At 43.2% G+C, this 14,026-nt stretch overlaps 1 protein-coding gene across 5 annotated transcripts in view; it reads left to right on the top strand.

Annotated features, from left to right (window-relative positions):
- The window catches only part of MCOLN2 (mucolipin TRP cation channel 2), a 54,836-nt gene that overhangs the window by 26,896 nt on the left and 13,914 nt on the right, over window positions 1–14,026 (top strand). For all 5 annotated transcript variants that reach the window (XM_045064793.1, XM_045064796.1, XM_045064795.1 and 2 more), the window contains exons 5-9: window positions 3,867–3,942; window positions 4,047–4,143; window positions 5,931–6,030; window positions 11,698–11,810; window positions 13,032–13,181. In XM_045064793.1, coding sequence (XP_044920728.1) covers window positions 3,867–3,942; window positions 4,047–4,143; window positions 5,931–6,030; window positions 11,698–11,810; window positions 13,032–13,181 — 536 coding nt within the window. The remainder of the gene's footprint in view (window positions 1–3,866; window positions 3,943–4,046; window positions 4,144–5,930; window positions 6,031–11,697; window positions 11,811–13,031; window positions 13,182–14,026) is intronic.

Genomic DNA, 14,026 nt, shown 5'->3' with positions numbered 1-14,026 from the left:
GGAGCATTTTTGGAACTTCTTGTACCACTCAAGATTATTGGGGATTGAGGTAAATGTTTGTTGAGGTTTTTCCCTCACGAGGAGACAATTGGGCTTTTGAAAAAAAAAAAAAGAGTCTATTTATAAATAATGTATGTTAAAATGCTTGGTACTCTTGAATTATATGTTAACCACATTAATGTTCTACAAAGATAAATTGGGGTTAGCAACTCATTTTCTCTTTGAGGAAGTTGTTTTGCAAAAAGTTAATATCTAATCAAGTAGAAGTATTTTGTGCCACTCTGTTAAGAATTTAAAAACACTGTATGTAAGTGCAAAGTGGTTGACTTAAGGCTCTGGGGGTTTTGCCATTCATTCAACAAATCTCTGGTGTAGAACCTGTCATGCCCAAGTCACTTCCTGTTTCATGTACTGGGGTTCTGTACTACCAAGATTCATCATCATGACTCCTCAAGAAGCTAACAGTTCAGGAGTGGTGGGGGGGTCCTAGGAGCAGTTTAAATGTGGAATAGTTTTATTAAGAGAGCATCGCACAATGCATTTGACGGTACTTCCTATAATCCCATCTTAAGACACTTTGGTAAAATAATCAAAGAACACATCTCTCAAATAGAGGTTCTGAGTCTGTTTCCACAAGCTGCCCACTGAGAATCTCTTCATGAGTCAGTGTGTCCCATGCTCTTAACCCTGAAAGAAGCAGCCCTTAAGCAGCACCACCAAGGGTCACAGGGTGCTTTGAGAGGTCATCTAGGTGTCTGCAGTGTGGTTCTGTGGTCAGCAGCCTTGAAGTACCTCTTGTCCTCTTAAAAACATGCTTACAACTATTTTTCCAGTGATTCTTACATCGTTTTTCTCAACTGATTTTTCTTGGAAAATCGATTAAAGAAATGTGGCCAGAGTCAGTGTCAGTGGCTGCGTAGGACAGGTAGTGCCAGAGAGTAGGATTTCTTACCTGAACCCCAGGCAGTGGTGTCCTTGTTTGTTTTCCTTCTATCAGAATCCGGAATAGTTTTAACCAAATGGAGAGAAGTTGGTTATTACTTTGACTTTATTTTAAGAGAGATGAGCAAGTTAATTGTATTTTTGACTTAGGAAATGTGACTCATCAAAGAGAACCCTTTGACATATCTATTGAAAAGATGTAAAGAATACTATTAGAATGCCTTATACTGGATCTTAGACTTTTTTCTCAGATATGTTGGAGGAAGCCTGCACATGATGGGAATAGGGGTTGGTGGGGTGTTACAGTTTATGTGGGTGAACTAGCAGAAGCTGTTCTAGATTACCTATGCATGAATTTTGCATCATCTTTGTTATTAAGAGTCATCCTTCGGTATGCTAAATGCAGAAGTCACCATCCATGCCCACTTCCTTGGCGGGTCTCTATTTAATTGCATGATGAAATGTGCCCTTCAAGCTAGAGTTTCCCTTAAGTCATTCTATGGGCATATCATTCTTCTAGATCTATAGCTTTAGAGTTTACCCTCATTGGGGGGACTGTTATAAATTTCTCTTTTTAAAAATGTTTTTACAGGGGCGCCTGGGTGGCTCAGTGGGTTAAAGCCTCTGCCTTCAGCTCAGGTCATGATCCCAGGGTCTTGGGATCGAGCCCCGCATGGGGCTCTCTGCTTCGCAGGGAGCCTGCTTCCTCCTCTCTCTCTGCCTGCCTCTCTGCCTACTTGTGATCTCTGTCTGTCAAATAAAAAAATAAAATCTTTAAAAAAAAATGTTTTTACAACATTTAGATTGCTATCATTTTACTACAGTAGTGCTTTGTCTTCTGTGACACAGATTTTGAATTCATGTTCTCATTTCCACATGTTCTCAGCCTGAGACTTACGAGCATTTCGTCATTTTCCCTGTTGTTGTAAGAACATGTAAACTCTACCTTCCCTTTATCTCTAAGAGCATCGTTATTTCATTTGCTGGAGTATTCTGCCTTGTAAATGAGATTCTCTGAGTGCTGAGGCTGCTACACTAATACCAGTTCGTTCTGTTTGAGGTTTGATGTTTTATTTAAGGCTTTTGCTGTCCTTAAATAAAAACCCAAAACCCAGTGCTTCGATTTTATTGCCAAAAGGTGCTTGGTGTCCTCATTAGCAGTGACTGTAACACAAGATCAGCCAGATCTCAGAGAGTCCTGAATGTGCATTTAGAGGAATGTAACTCCATATTTAGAATTACAAGACTTGAATAACCAAATAGACTTTTACAAGGCGAATTTTACATAAAGTATAAAATTAACAAATGCTATGATATTTCTCTGAATCTAAGGTGCCATTAACATTGTTAAATATAAGTATAAATATTAAAACTCTTCTGTTTCAGAGGTATTCAAAAGTGAAAAAAAATATCTTAGAATGAGTGAAATACAGGAAAAAGAGACCTTGGACAGAACATGGCACATAGATTTTGAACATGTTCCTTCTCTTTTCAAAATCCAGCCACTTAAATCACTTTAAATGTTTTATTTTCTTTTACTTTGTCTTCCAATAAGAATGTGAGAAGTGGAAGGACCTTAAAAATCATCAGTTTGGCTTTTACTTTACATCTGACGAAACTGGTGTTCAGTCAGGCGAGGTGGCTAAGTCGAGGTCATGTCCTGTTTAGTGATGGGAGGTCATTGCTACTCCAGGCGCAGCGGGAGAAGATGCTTAAAGAATCAGCCATCAAGTCTACCAAGGTTCTCAAGAACCTCCTGGGTACTAGACACTGCCGCAGCCCCAACTTCTCCATTCCAAAGGCAGCATGAAGGGGCAGCAACAGCCTCGGCAAGAGTCAGCCAGGCTGGCTTCCCCCTGTTCTGTGTCAGGGCTTTGTGACCTTGAAAAGCATTCACCATTTCTAGACCTCCTTGCTTTCCTGCCAAGGTGTTGAGCTACCCAAGGACGAGACTATTTTTATGGGAGGCTCTTGGAATTGTTCTTTTATAGTTTACAGCTCATAACTTGCTTTTACTTGAGTAAAACCTAAGTTCCTTTCTTTTCTCTTTTTTATTTTATTTTATTTTTGGGTTTTGAAAAAGCATCAGACTTAACAGAAAGGTTGCAAAATAGCACAAAGATTTCCTGGTATACCTTTCATCTAGATTTTACAAAGGCTAACATTTTACCACTTTTGTTTTATCATTCTTCTAATGTATAAATATTTCTCCTGAAATGTATGAGAATAAGGTACAGACTTGATGTCTCTTTACCTCTAACTACTTCAATGTGCATTTTCCCTAGACAAGAACATTCTCTTACATAACCACCATACAGTGCTCAAAAGCACCAGGGAACCTGGATACAGTACTGTAATCTCCAAACCCTATTCACATATCACCCATTGTCCTGTTCTTTATAGAAAAATAAAACTGCCTGCGCATCCCCCTCCCTCCCACCATTGCCATGGGCCCTCCCCACCCCCGGGCACCTCCCTGGGCCAGGATCACATAATACATTTACTTGTCAAGTCACTTTAATCTCCTTTAATCTGGAGCAAAATGAAATTCCTGAGCCCTTTTTTTTTAATGACCTTGACATTTTAAAAGAGTAGAATGTTCCTCACCTGGGTTTTTCTATTTCTTTATGACTTGATGGAGGTTATTATGCATTTGCGGGGAGAATACCACATAGCACGTTATTTCAGGAGGTTCATGATGTCTCTTTATCCCATTACTGGTGATGTTAACTGTGATTATGTGGTTAGGGTGTATCTCCAGGTTCTTCCCTTTCAAGTTACAGGTCTTGTTACAATGAATACGGATTTTGTGGGAAGATACTTTGGAACTTTTAAGTGTCCTGCTTCTCAGCACACCTTGCCCCACTACTTATAGCATTTGATTGTTGCCTGAAACAATCCTTCTTGTTGTTTCATTGCTCTAGACTGTGTTCACTTAGACCTCTCCAAGTCCCCTCAGGACTGGAAGAACTCGTCATTCTTCAGACTGGAATTTTATCGGTAAATATGTTTTTAAGTCTCATTTCCCAGGAGACAGGGGTGGGGAAAGCAGAGTAGGAGAGTAAGACCATGACAATTTATACCTTGTAATATTTCTTATCCAGGCTCTTACAAGTTGAAATTTCCTTTCACCTCAAAGGCATTGACCTACAGACAATTCATTCCCGAGAGTTACCAGACTGTTACGTCTTTCAGAACACGGCAAGTGTCTTGTCATACTAAAGGTTTTTATTACTTTTCTCTACTCCTATTGCAGATGCCAAAACTACGTTTCTTTCTTTTTCTTTTTCATTTTATTTTATTTTTTGGTTTTTAAAAAGCATCAGACTAACAGAAAGGTTACAAAATAGCACAAAGATTTCCCCCTATTGCAGATACCAAGTGGAAAACACACCAGCCTCTAAGAGATGTGTTAGGGGTAGTTGTGTTTAAAACAACTTAATGACATTTTCTAGTGCTGTTGGTCCAGAGACCATTCCTTGGGAAAATGAACCAAACCCTTTCCAACATTTTAAAACCAGAAATTTTCAAAATTAGCTTTAACCTAGTACTCCCATAATATATTAGGGAAAAAAAGTTGATGACAAGTGTTTTGAGTATTTCTGATGTTTCTGCTACTTTCCGAGGAAGGTCTTTGCAACTGTTATAGCAAATGTTTTCAAACCCCTAGGCAGAAAGTGCTCCCTCTCTCCACTTGATCTGAGGGCCAGTCTGCAAAGGATTAGTTGTTGTTTTTTTTTATTTTGAGGGGAGGCACGTGCACTAGAGGAGAGTGTACGCTCCTGTGGGGAGAGTAACTGGCCCTCTCGTTCCCTGAACGTTCCCTCTTACCCTCCCTCTTTCGATCCCGTTTATAGAGGGAAAAACCAAAGGCTAAGCCAACAGTTGTCTGTGACCACCCTTTAGCAACTCAGAGGAGTGCTCTGTTCAACAACAGCCAGTCAGTATGGAATGAGTGCCCCCTACGCACCAGACACGGCCACAATGTCAGGGTGTAATGGTCCTCAGGAAACTTATAGCCCAGTGGAAGAGCTTGCCTGGAAAACACGTACACAAAGAAATAAAAGTAATTCTAAATCTTGACATGTGGTGAGGAAGAATGTCTCTGGCACAGAGGAGTATGATTAATCTCCCTGGGGTGTCCTACATATTACAGAACACAATGCAAAAACCCCCAGTACTCACAGTCAGAGAGCTCGTAGAGCTGCATGTGTAGGGGATCAGTAATGAAATCCACAGGTGCCCCAGCATCTCGCCCCATGAGCCACACTCCGTGTAATCCAAGAATATCCCTCCAACCAAACAAGAGGCTTGAGAATTAGACCTGTGAGCCCCACTTCAGGGCCTGTCACCTGTGAGAACACCCCCACTAACCCTGGCGCATGCACAGCCTCGTCCTCCCTCGGAAAAGCCCCCCAAATACTGCTCTCAAGCCTTAAGATCTTCTGCTCTTCCACTTGTAAACAACATGACTGAAATATAAGTGGAAGGTTGAGGCTGTTTGGAAATCTTAAATTCAGCCTGCAGCCTGGGAGCAATCTTTGTCACTTCTGAAAGCATTGTAGCATTTGAAGCAAACAGAAAAATAATTTCCATCCTAGCGTAGACCTAACATTTCATTCCCAAAGGACTAAGTTGAAGCAAATGCTTTTAAATTCCAGTCGGTATAGTAAATGAGATCAGTGTGTTCTCTTGTCAAAGACTGGTGAATCTTGGTTTTGTTCCGAGGACTGGTTAGTTGTTATGCTCTCAGATTTCTCTGAACCCGAATGTGATTGATTATAACTGCACGTGTTCACCTTTTGGGCCCTATTTCTTCATTAGTAACAGAAACGTGGGAAGGAATCATGTGACGAGGGCATTTTCATCAGTATCATTGTTCTGGAATCAGTGTGCTGTGTGAATGCCAGTGGTGTTTGAAGCAGAGTTGCTCCAGTGGGCCATACTTTCTGCTGGGCAGTAACCTTGCCGTGCATTTGTGTCTCCAGATCACCTTTGACAATAAAGCTCACAGTGGCAAGATCAAGATCTATTTTGACAGTGAAGCTAAAATTGAAGAATGTAAAGACTTGAACATATCTGGTTCTAGTAAGTATGTCACCTCCTTGCTCATGATGGATCATGGACAATTTTTGACACCTTATTTTGGGATTGGGGGTATTTAAGTGGGGTGATGGGAAGAGCGAGCTCCAGAAGACTCTTGAGCATTCAGTCCTATGCGGTATATCCTAAAGCTTTGCCTTTTTGTTCAGCAGGTGCTGACTGCACACGTCTTAGGAGAGGCCGTGTGTTCCCAGTCCTTAGGACCCATGTCTAGAGCCAGACTGCCTGGGTCTGGGTCTTGATTCTAGTCACTGTGCATGTGATCTTGAACAAATTACTTAACCTCTCTTTTTCTTAGTACCTTTCTCTATAAAGTGAGGGTGATGATAGTACCTACCCTCCAGGATGTTGAGTATTAAATGAATCGCATCAAGGAAAACACCCAAACCACGAGTCGGCACACAGTGATTGCTAGGCACTACGGAAAAAGAAAGGAAATGCCTCAGGAGAGAGGTTGACATGCCGGTGAAATCTAAGTGGTGGAGTTAAAAAGGGTTGAGGATGAAGAAGCAACGGTTAACTTTGGGGCAGGGCGAGGAAGAAAAACCAGCAGTGGTTTTTGGAGAAGGTATGCTTTGAGCCAAGCATTCGACAATGGACCGAGATCAAAACCTCGGAGGTCAGAGAGCAGGCTCTACAAACACTGAGTGGTTTACTCAGTTGTTGCTCAGAAGACCCCTCTTCATCCACAGGTTAAAATGGGTTATGTGGGACTTCTTAATGAGGTGGTCCTGATGGTGTTCATAGTGGATCGTCAGTATTTTTTTTTATTTAAATCTAATGAATTAACATAATGTATTACTAATTTCAGAAGTCAAATTTTTTTTTTTTTTTAAGATTTACTTATTATTTGAAAGAGAGAGGGAGAAAGCATGAGTGAGTGGGTGGGAGGGAGAGAGAGAGTCTCAGGCAGACTCCCCGCTGATCACAGAGCAGGGCTCATTCCCTCAACCCTGAGATCCTGACCTGAGCAGAAATCAAGACAAGCAGAAATCAAGTGACTGAGCCACTCAGGTGCCCCAGATTGTCAGTATCTTTTCCATTAAAAAATAATAATAATTTTTTTTTTTTTTTTTTTTTTTTTGGAATCAGAGATAGAGTAAGCACAAGCAGGGAGAGCAGCAGGCAGAGGGAGAAGCAGACTCCCCGCTGAGCAAGGAGCCTGATGTGGTACTCTATCCAGGACCCTGCAGTCATGACCCGAGCCAAAGACTTTAGTGGGCTGAGCCACCCAGGTGTCCCTTGTCAGTATTTTTTAATTTACCAGTTTTGTTGAAGTGAATTTGCCTTTGATCAGATTATTAGAACCAAAGAAAATGTAAAATACCTGTGGTTTTTTTAAACTGTTTTAGATTTATTTTAATCTAGATTTGTGTGTGGTCCAGGGCTGTTTGGTTATATAATATATCCCAGTGATTCTGAAGGTTTGGTTTTAGTATTTCCATTAACTGACTCAAGGCTCTGATCAGCATAGACAGTTTTAGTTTCTTTCTGTTTGAAAGTGGTTCCTATTTCCCAGCAGAGATACCCCCCCCCCCGCCCAAAAAACACATAGATCACATGCATATTTGGCAAGTCCAAGTGGAGATTCAGCTATTTAATGTGAGAAAAGCTAACCGTTGTCGCACATGAAATGTGGTTTGGAATAGTCATTCTGATCGAAAGAATTAGTGGGTCAAATGTGTTGCCAGAACCTGGTTTCCTTTACCCCCACAGGGCTGCTAAGATGTTGGGGAGTTTTTGGTGCCTGTTCTCAGAAGAGAAGAGCTCTGGCTCCCTTCTGTGGCCAGTGAGGAGAAACACAAACCTCACAGACCACTGAGTAGAAACATGAACATTCATCTTTCTCCCAGACCTGTGTCCTAAGTAACCAGATTCTGTTACTAAGAGAATATGAATTTTACATGATGTGACGCAAAAACCTTAAAAGCTGAAGTTTGGAAACCAGCTTAGGAAGTGGATTCCCCCCCCCCCCCATCTATGGAAGCTGTCTGGTGGATGGATTGAAAGTGGGAGAAAGGCAAGGGTGACATCTGGTGGGATCTATGTGCTATTTCCAGAAAGTTCTGAGGCTCCTTCAAGTCTATATTCGTACCCTGAAGTTTATCTTTTCCTCTTGTCATTACCTGTGTTATCTCAGGAAGAATGATGAGGGATCGTCCATCTTCACACACAAACCTCACGTTGCCTTTTATGACTTCTAATACCCATCCCCAAGCGTGCCACTCATCTTCACTTTAACTGGATTTTATAAACATAGGAAGGAGAGTATGAGGGGCTGAAGACGGTAGGGACTGGTGAGCAAGATCCCCCACTAAGGGGTGATTTCCCAAGTGTCACAGGGAAAGAGCAGTTAGCAAGCAGGGGAAGCCCTGGGTTAGAGGCCCTCAGGTGGAAAGTGGCAGTTAGCACAGGACTCTTCAGGACCTCCAGGAGGAGGGGCGGTGTGTACGACTTCCCTAACCAGGCTGGCAGGGGCATCTCTCTGGATTAGTGTTTTATAACCAAAATTTAAGAAATGTTCCTGTGGCAGGAATATAGATTCAATGGAGTAAGAAAACAATTGCAACGTTCATAAAATCCGTTTTTTTAGCACACCAACTAGTCTTTTCAGTAGATAAAAATTAAAACAGAATATGAGAGAGAGACAGATAAACCAGGAAATGGGCTCTTTTTTCAAAATTTTTTATTTTTTAAGATTTTTTAAGATTATTTGAGAGAGAGAGCGGGGGGGGGGGAGGGGCAGAGGAAGAAGGAGAGCATCCTAAGCAGACTCCGTGCTGAGTGTGGAGCCCAACACGGCTCGATCTCGTGACCCTGAGTTCATGACCTGAGTTGAAACCAAGATTTGGACAAACTGAGATCAGACATTTAACCAACTGTGCCACCTAGGTGGGTGTTGACATATAACTATGTCATACACCTGAAACAAATATTACACAGTATGCTAACCAACTGGAATTAAAGAAAAAAAAAAAGATGTCTGAAGCTAATATGACAAGAAGAAGAAGAAGAACAAAGCCTGAATATGAGATTGGTTTGTCTGTTAGGGTGGGTGGTTTATCCTTCTAGATAGGGGCCTCCATTTGTAAATAAGACCCAACACAAGTAATCATAGAGATTTTGTTCTGGTTATGCGCCAGCAAGGAAAGTACTAGATGCTGTCCTTGTGTTTCGTCAGGTTTTCAGGCCCATCTTCCCAAGCACTGTACCTATTCCCTCTGTCCCATCCCAGGCAGGCAGACAGACAGACAGACATAGATAGATAGACGGATTGGAAGGAAAGAAGGAAAGAAAGTCTTGGGTTCTGGTTATGTTATGTCGTTACCTACCCATCAGATGATATCTCAAGAGAACTAAAACTTCATAGTTACAAAATGGCCATAAGTAAATGTAAGTGCTAGGTGCTAGGTGCTGTTCTAACAAGCACTTGACGCGGATTATTTCACCTAGTGTCCTGACAGCCCATGAAGAAGGTACAGTAGGCTCTGTTTTGTAGGGGAGGCATCTAAAACTTCGCAAGGCTCAGTAATTCGCTCAGTGAACTACATTTCCTAGCTGGTTCTGCTCATAACCCACAGGATGAGCTGTTTTGCCCTCAGACTGACTGGCCACTGTTGCTCATGCCCTTGAATTATTAAATCCATGGATACTTGGTCTTTTTGTTAAAGGCCTTTTTTGTAGAGGGCTCTGCTTTCTAATCCCCCCGCCCCCCCCCCCGGAGTGCCCCACTGTAGGTCGCCTGTCTTCAGTGCCATTCTCTTCTCCCTTGGCCCTTCTCAGTCTACTTCCTAAGCTCAGCTCCTCCCACAGTTCCCCACCTTGCGGCCCCTCCTCCCGTCCTTCCTAGTCCCTGTTCCCCTCTGTGGTCTCAGTGGCTGTGTCTGCACCCATGGCTTTAACTGCCACCAATTTGTCCTCTCTTGTCGTGAACATCCAGACTGAGCTCAGTTTACTCAAGACAGAAAATCGGGAGTCATTCTTGGATGGTCCTTTTCTCTTACTGCTTAGGTCCCTCTGGAGACCTTGTCTCTCACAGCTCTGTGCCTTCTCTCCCTCTGCATGTAATGAGCTCAGACCTACACGGGTTCTAACTTGGGTTATGCAATAGTTTTCTCATGTTCTGGAGGCTTTGGAAGCCTCTGTAAGCATCCTGAAGCATCGGGAAAGCACAGACACCGTCGTGTTGAGCAAATGTATGTGGTCCCTGCTCCCTAGCTAGAGTCAGTCATTTGGTGGGGAAGATAGACCGACCAGTGATATCCAGTAGGAAGCACTGGAAATGCTGTTCTTTCCCTGGGGCTCTTCCAGGGGCTTTAATCTATGAACTTGTTTCATCCTCACAACTGCCCTGTGGTGGAGGGGTTTTTGTTTTCCTACCTTTTTTTTTTTTTTTTTTTTTTGGACGAGACATCTGAGGCAACTTCCCCAACGCTCCACAGCTTCTGAGTGCAGACCTGAGATTCAGACCCAGCTCATTAGGCTCCCGAGACTGTCTTTGCTGTTTTGCCCTGTCTCTGGGCCCCTTGATGTGCTGTCTTGGAAAGTGTGTGTACTTGTGCACAGTGCTCTGAAAGAGTATAAGAGGGGGCTGATACGGATGGGAATCTAGAGAATTCTCTTCTGAGGAGGAAAATATTTCATCTCAAACCCAAAGCTGAAAAAGAAGAATTTAACTTGAGGGGTGGGAAGGGCCCTGCTCCAGGCAGAGGGATCAGCCCTTGCAAAGTCCCTGAGGCAAGAGAGGAAGGAAACCTGATAGGAGCGGGGACAGAGGAACAACAGTGTGGGCTCAAGGTCGAGAAGGTGGGGAGAGAGGAGGGACAGGTGCCGAAGCTGCAGGAATGGGCAGGGGAAGAGGCGTTGGGAATGCGGCCATCAGGTCTCAGAGGAGCTGGGGTTCCAGGTGCATATTCCTGCAGTAGACTACCCTGTGCTACAGTGAATTCCACCACAAAAATGTGTTGTTGTTACTTCTGTTTTAAGGGGCTCTTTGCCCCATGTGCAGAAGCAGCTCATTGGATTGGCATTATTTACTAGTCAGGTACAAAGTAAGGTTGAGAAGCAGAAACAAGATTCTGAGGAGTGGTGTTTTAAATTGGTCCCTCACGGGCGCCTGGGTGGCTCAGTGGGTTAAAGCCTCTGCCTTTGGCTCAGGTCATGATCCCAGGGTCCTGGGATTGAGCCCTGCATCAGGCTCTCTGCTGGGTAGGGAGCCTGCTTCCCCTGCATCACCGCCCCTCCCCCGCCTACTTGTGATCTCTGTCAAATAAATAAATAAAATCTTAAAAAAAAATTGTTCCCTCATAGATGGAGAACTTGGTGTTTTTGCTTTTATGAAAAAGAACTCAAGAGTATGTCCCTTTTGCCTCTTTTTTGAGTAGAGCCCAAATGGACCACCCTCTGTTGAGTTCTAGCCCATTGGAAATATTTTTAGTACATGTAGCAGAGAGTTTATATGTTTTTAAATGTACAGTTCTTAACATCAGGGAATGTTTTACCTTATGTAAAGACTTCTGAATGAATGCAGTGTGATTTGTTTCTGATGTTCAAGCATTTATCATTTGAACTTCTCTTCAGACTGCCATTCTGTTTGTAAATTATTACCAAGTAACATGAATTTGACATTTGAATTCTGTTTTTGTTCCTCAGTTCAGAAAAATACTCAGTATGTCCTGGTGTTTGATGCATTTGTCATTGTGATTTGCTTGGCGTCTCTTATTCTGTGCACAAGATCCATTGTTCTAGCTCTCAGGTTACGCAAGGTAAGTGTGTGTTCAAGTGTTCTCTCTCCCTTCTTGGCCTCCGCCCTGTTTGTCCAGACAGTGGACCCTTGATGTTGGGTCATCCTGCCCTTTCTGGAGCTCTCAACTAGATTGGATTCCTTTGAATGATCGCTGCCCGCCCCCCGCCCCCCAAGGCATTAATCAACCTGAGGTCTGGAGGGTGAGTTAAGGGCTCCTGACATGTCTGGTGGGATCAGATAATTATCCTGCTTAAAACTGAGCTACTAGGCACAAGTGCACAGTGGTGAACTCTCAAGCTTTTGAATGTTTCCAGAATAAATGAGAGACCCTTTTAAATTCAGGAGCGATCTTAAAAAACAGTAATAGCATGTGTGGGTTTCATCTTTTGTCTTTAAATCAGAGTTCATTTTGACAGGGAGGCATGGCAAATGGGTTATAATGAAGCATAAAATACTTTATTCTATTTTTATAAATAGTTTAAAAATTCTCTCCTGAGTTTCATTTTACTTTTTTACCCTCCAAGTTCTCTAAAATGTATACTTCAGCTTCCCACAAATCTTATTCTGGTTTGTGGCACATAATTAAATGCAGACTGGGGTCAGGGGAAAAAGGAACTCATCTGTTCTGGATACCATTTGGAGCAAGAAAATAGTCTACATTCTAGTTTTCTTATTCTTGACCTTTGTTGACTTATATTGTAAATATCCACTTCTCCTGCCTGTCCCCCAAGTCTCTTGACATTCTGAATCCAAGGTCAGGGTCCTGGGTCTGCCAGAGTTAGGGGCCATATCATTGAGAGTCATCCTGACTCCCACCATCATGTACACACATTCTGGAGCCAGGCTGCTGGGTCCAGACCATGGCCTAGCCTTTCTGTGCCTCTGTTCCCTCTTCTGGAGATAGGCCTGATTCATGGGGTTGTCAGAATGAATGAGATGGTAACAGGTAAAATATTGGGAATGTCCTGAGTGTTATGTATTATGACAGGAGTCTCTTGGCATTAGAGCATAACCCTTTGATGTGTGAGTTAACTTAGCAGGTACTGAAATGCTGACTTATAGCTTTGGTAGGTTATAGGAGAAAGTGGGGGCCATAACCACCACCCTTGAAGTGGCTCCATCCAGTTGGGAAAGGTAACGCCACATCACTTTACAAGCAAGAGCACTGTTTTGCACCTGTCTTCTCCTTCCAGAGGGCAGTGTGGTTTATAAGAAATGCTTTTTAAAATGTTCGCCACAGAGATTTCTAGATTTCTTCCTGGAGAAGTATAAGCGACGTGTGTGTGACGCCGACCAGTGGGAGTTCATCAATGGATGGTATATTCTGGTGATTATCAGCGACCTAATGACAATAATTGGATCCATATTAAAAATGGAAATTAAAGCAAAGGTGAGGGGCAACGCATTTTAATCTTCAATTCTTTTCATCCTCCTGGGTGACCCCAGGTGCTTTGAGATATAAAATCCTTATGGAGACTCTGAGTCTCGTATTTTCTCTTCTCACATCCATGTAACTGAAGCTTCCTCTGACTTCATTCCTCATCAAGGGAACATATGAAAGCCATTGTTCTGTGGAAGGTAACATTCCTACTAGTCTTCCCCAGAGACTCAGCAGCACCTTCAGAATAGGAACTGAAGTTTGAGAAGCTTGACAGTTTGGGTGGGCTTCATTTTTTTTTTTTTTTTCAAGTTGCAGAAGAAGCAGCTGGCCCACAAACCAAACATGTCAGGAGCCAGTAGTGACCCTCCAGGACAGATGGGTGCTCTGGGAGGGGAGTGAGGGTAGGAGTGTTGAGTGACCACCAAGCACCTGATGTTCTCTTGTGGTTGTTAGTTGATTTGATCTCATGACTCCATCTTGCCTCCTCCATCCGGCTCTTTCCCCCTGTATGCTGCCAGCCGGCAGGTCTCACCTCCTTTACCTCATGACCACCTACCGTGCCTCCCTCCTCTCCACTCTGACGACGCTGGCTCCCTTCAGATTATCTTCCTTTCTGGCCTGGATGCTACAACAGTCCCCGCACTGGCTTTCCTGCCTTCCACCTTCTATGCCTCAGACCCATCCACACCACTGTCAGACTCATTTTTCTCAAAGTATGGAAACCCACTGCCTCACAGGGCCCCCACTGAGATGCAGTGGTCTCCCTTCAGCGTGGTCTCTGGGGTCCTCATTCTCTTGCTCTGCTTCCCTCCTTGTCCTAGCTCTCCTGAACCCATCAGTCTTCCTCACCAGGA

Source organism: Mustela putorius, unplaced genomic scaffold, assembly GCF_011764305.1.
Source record: "Mustela putorius furo isolate JIRA1106 unplaced genomic scaffold, ASM1176430v1.1 tig00003853_pilon_pilon_pilon, whole genome shotgun sequence".
NCBI lineage: Eukaryota > Metazoa > Chordata > Mammalia > Carnivora > Mustelidae > Mustela > Mustela putorius.
This window is presented reverse-complemented; position numbering and strand designations above follow the sequence as displayed.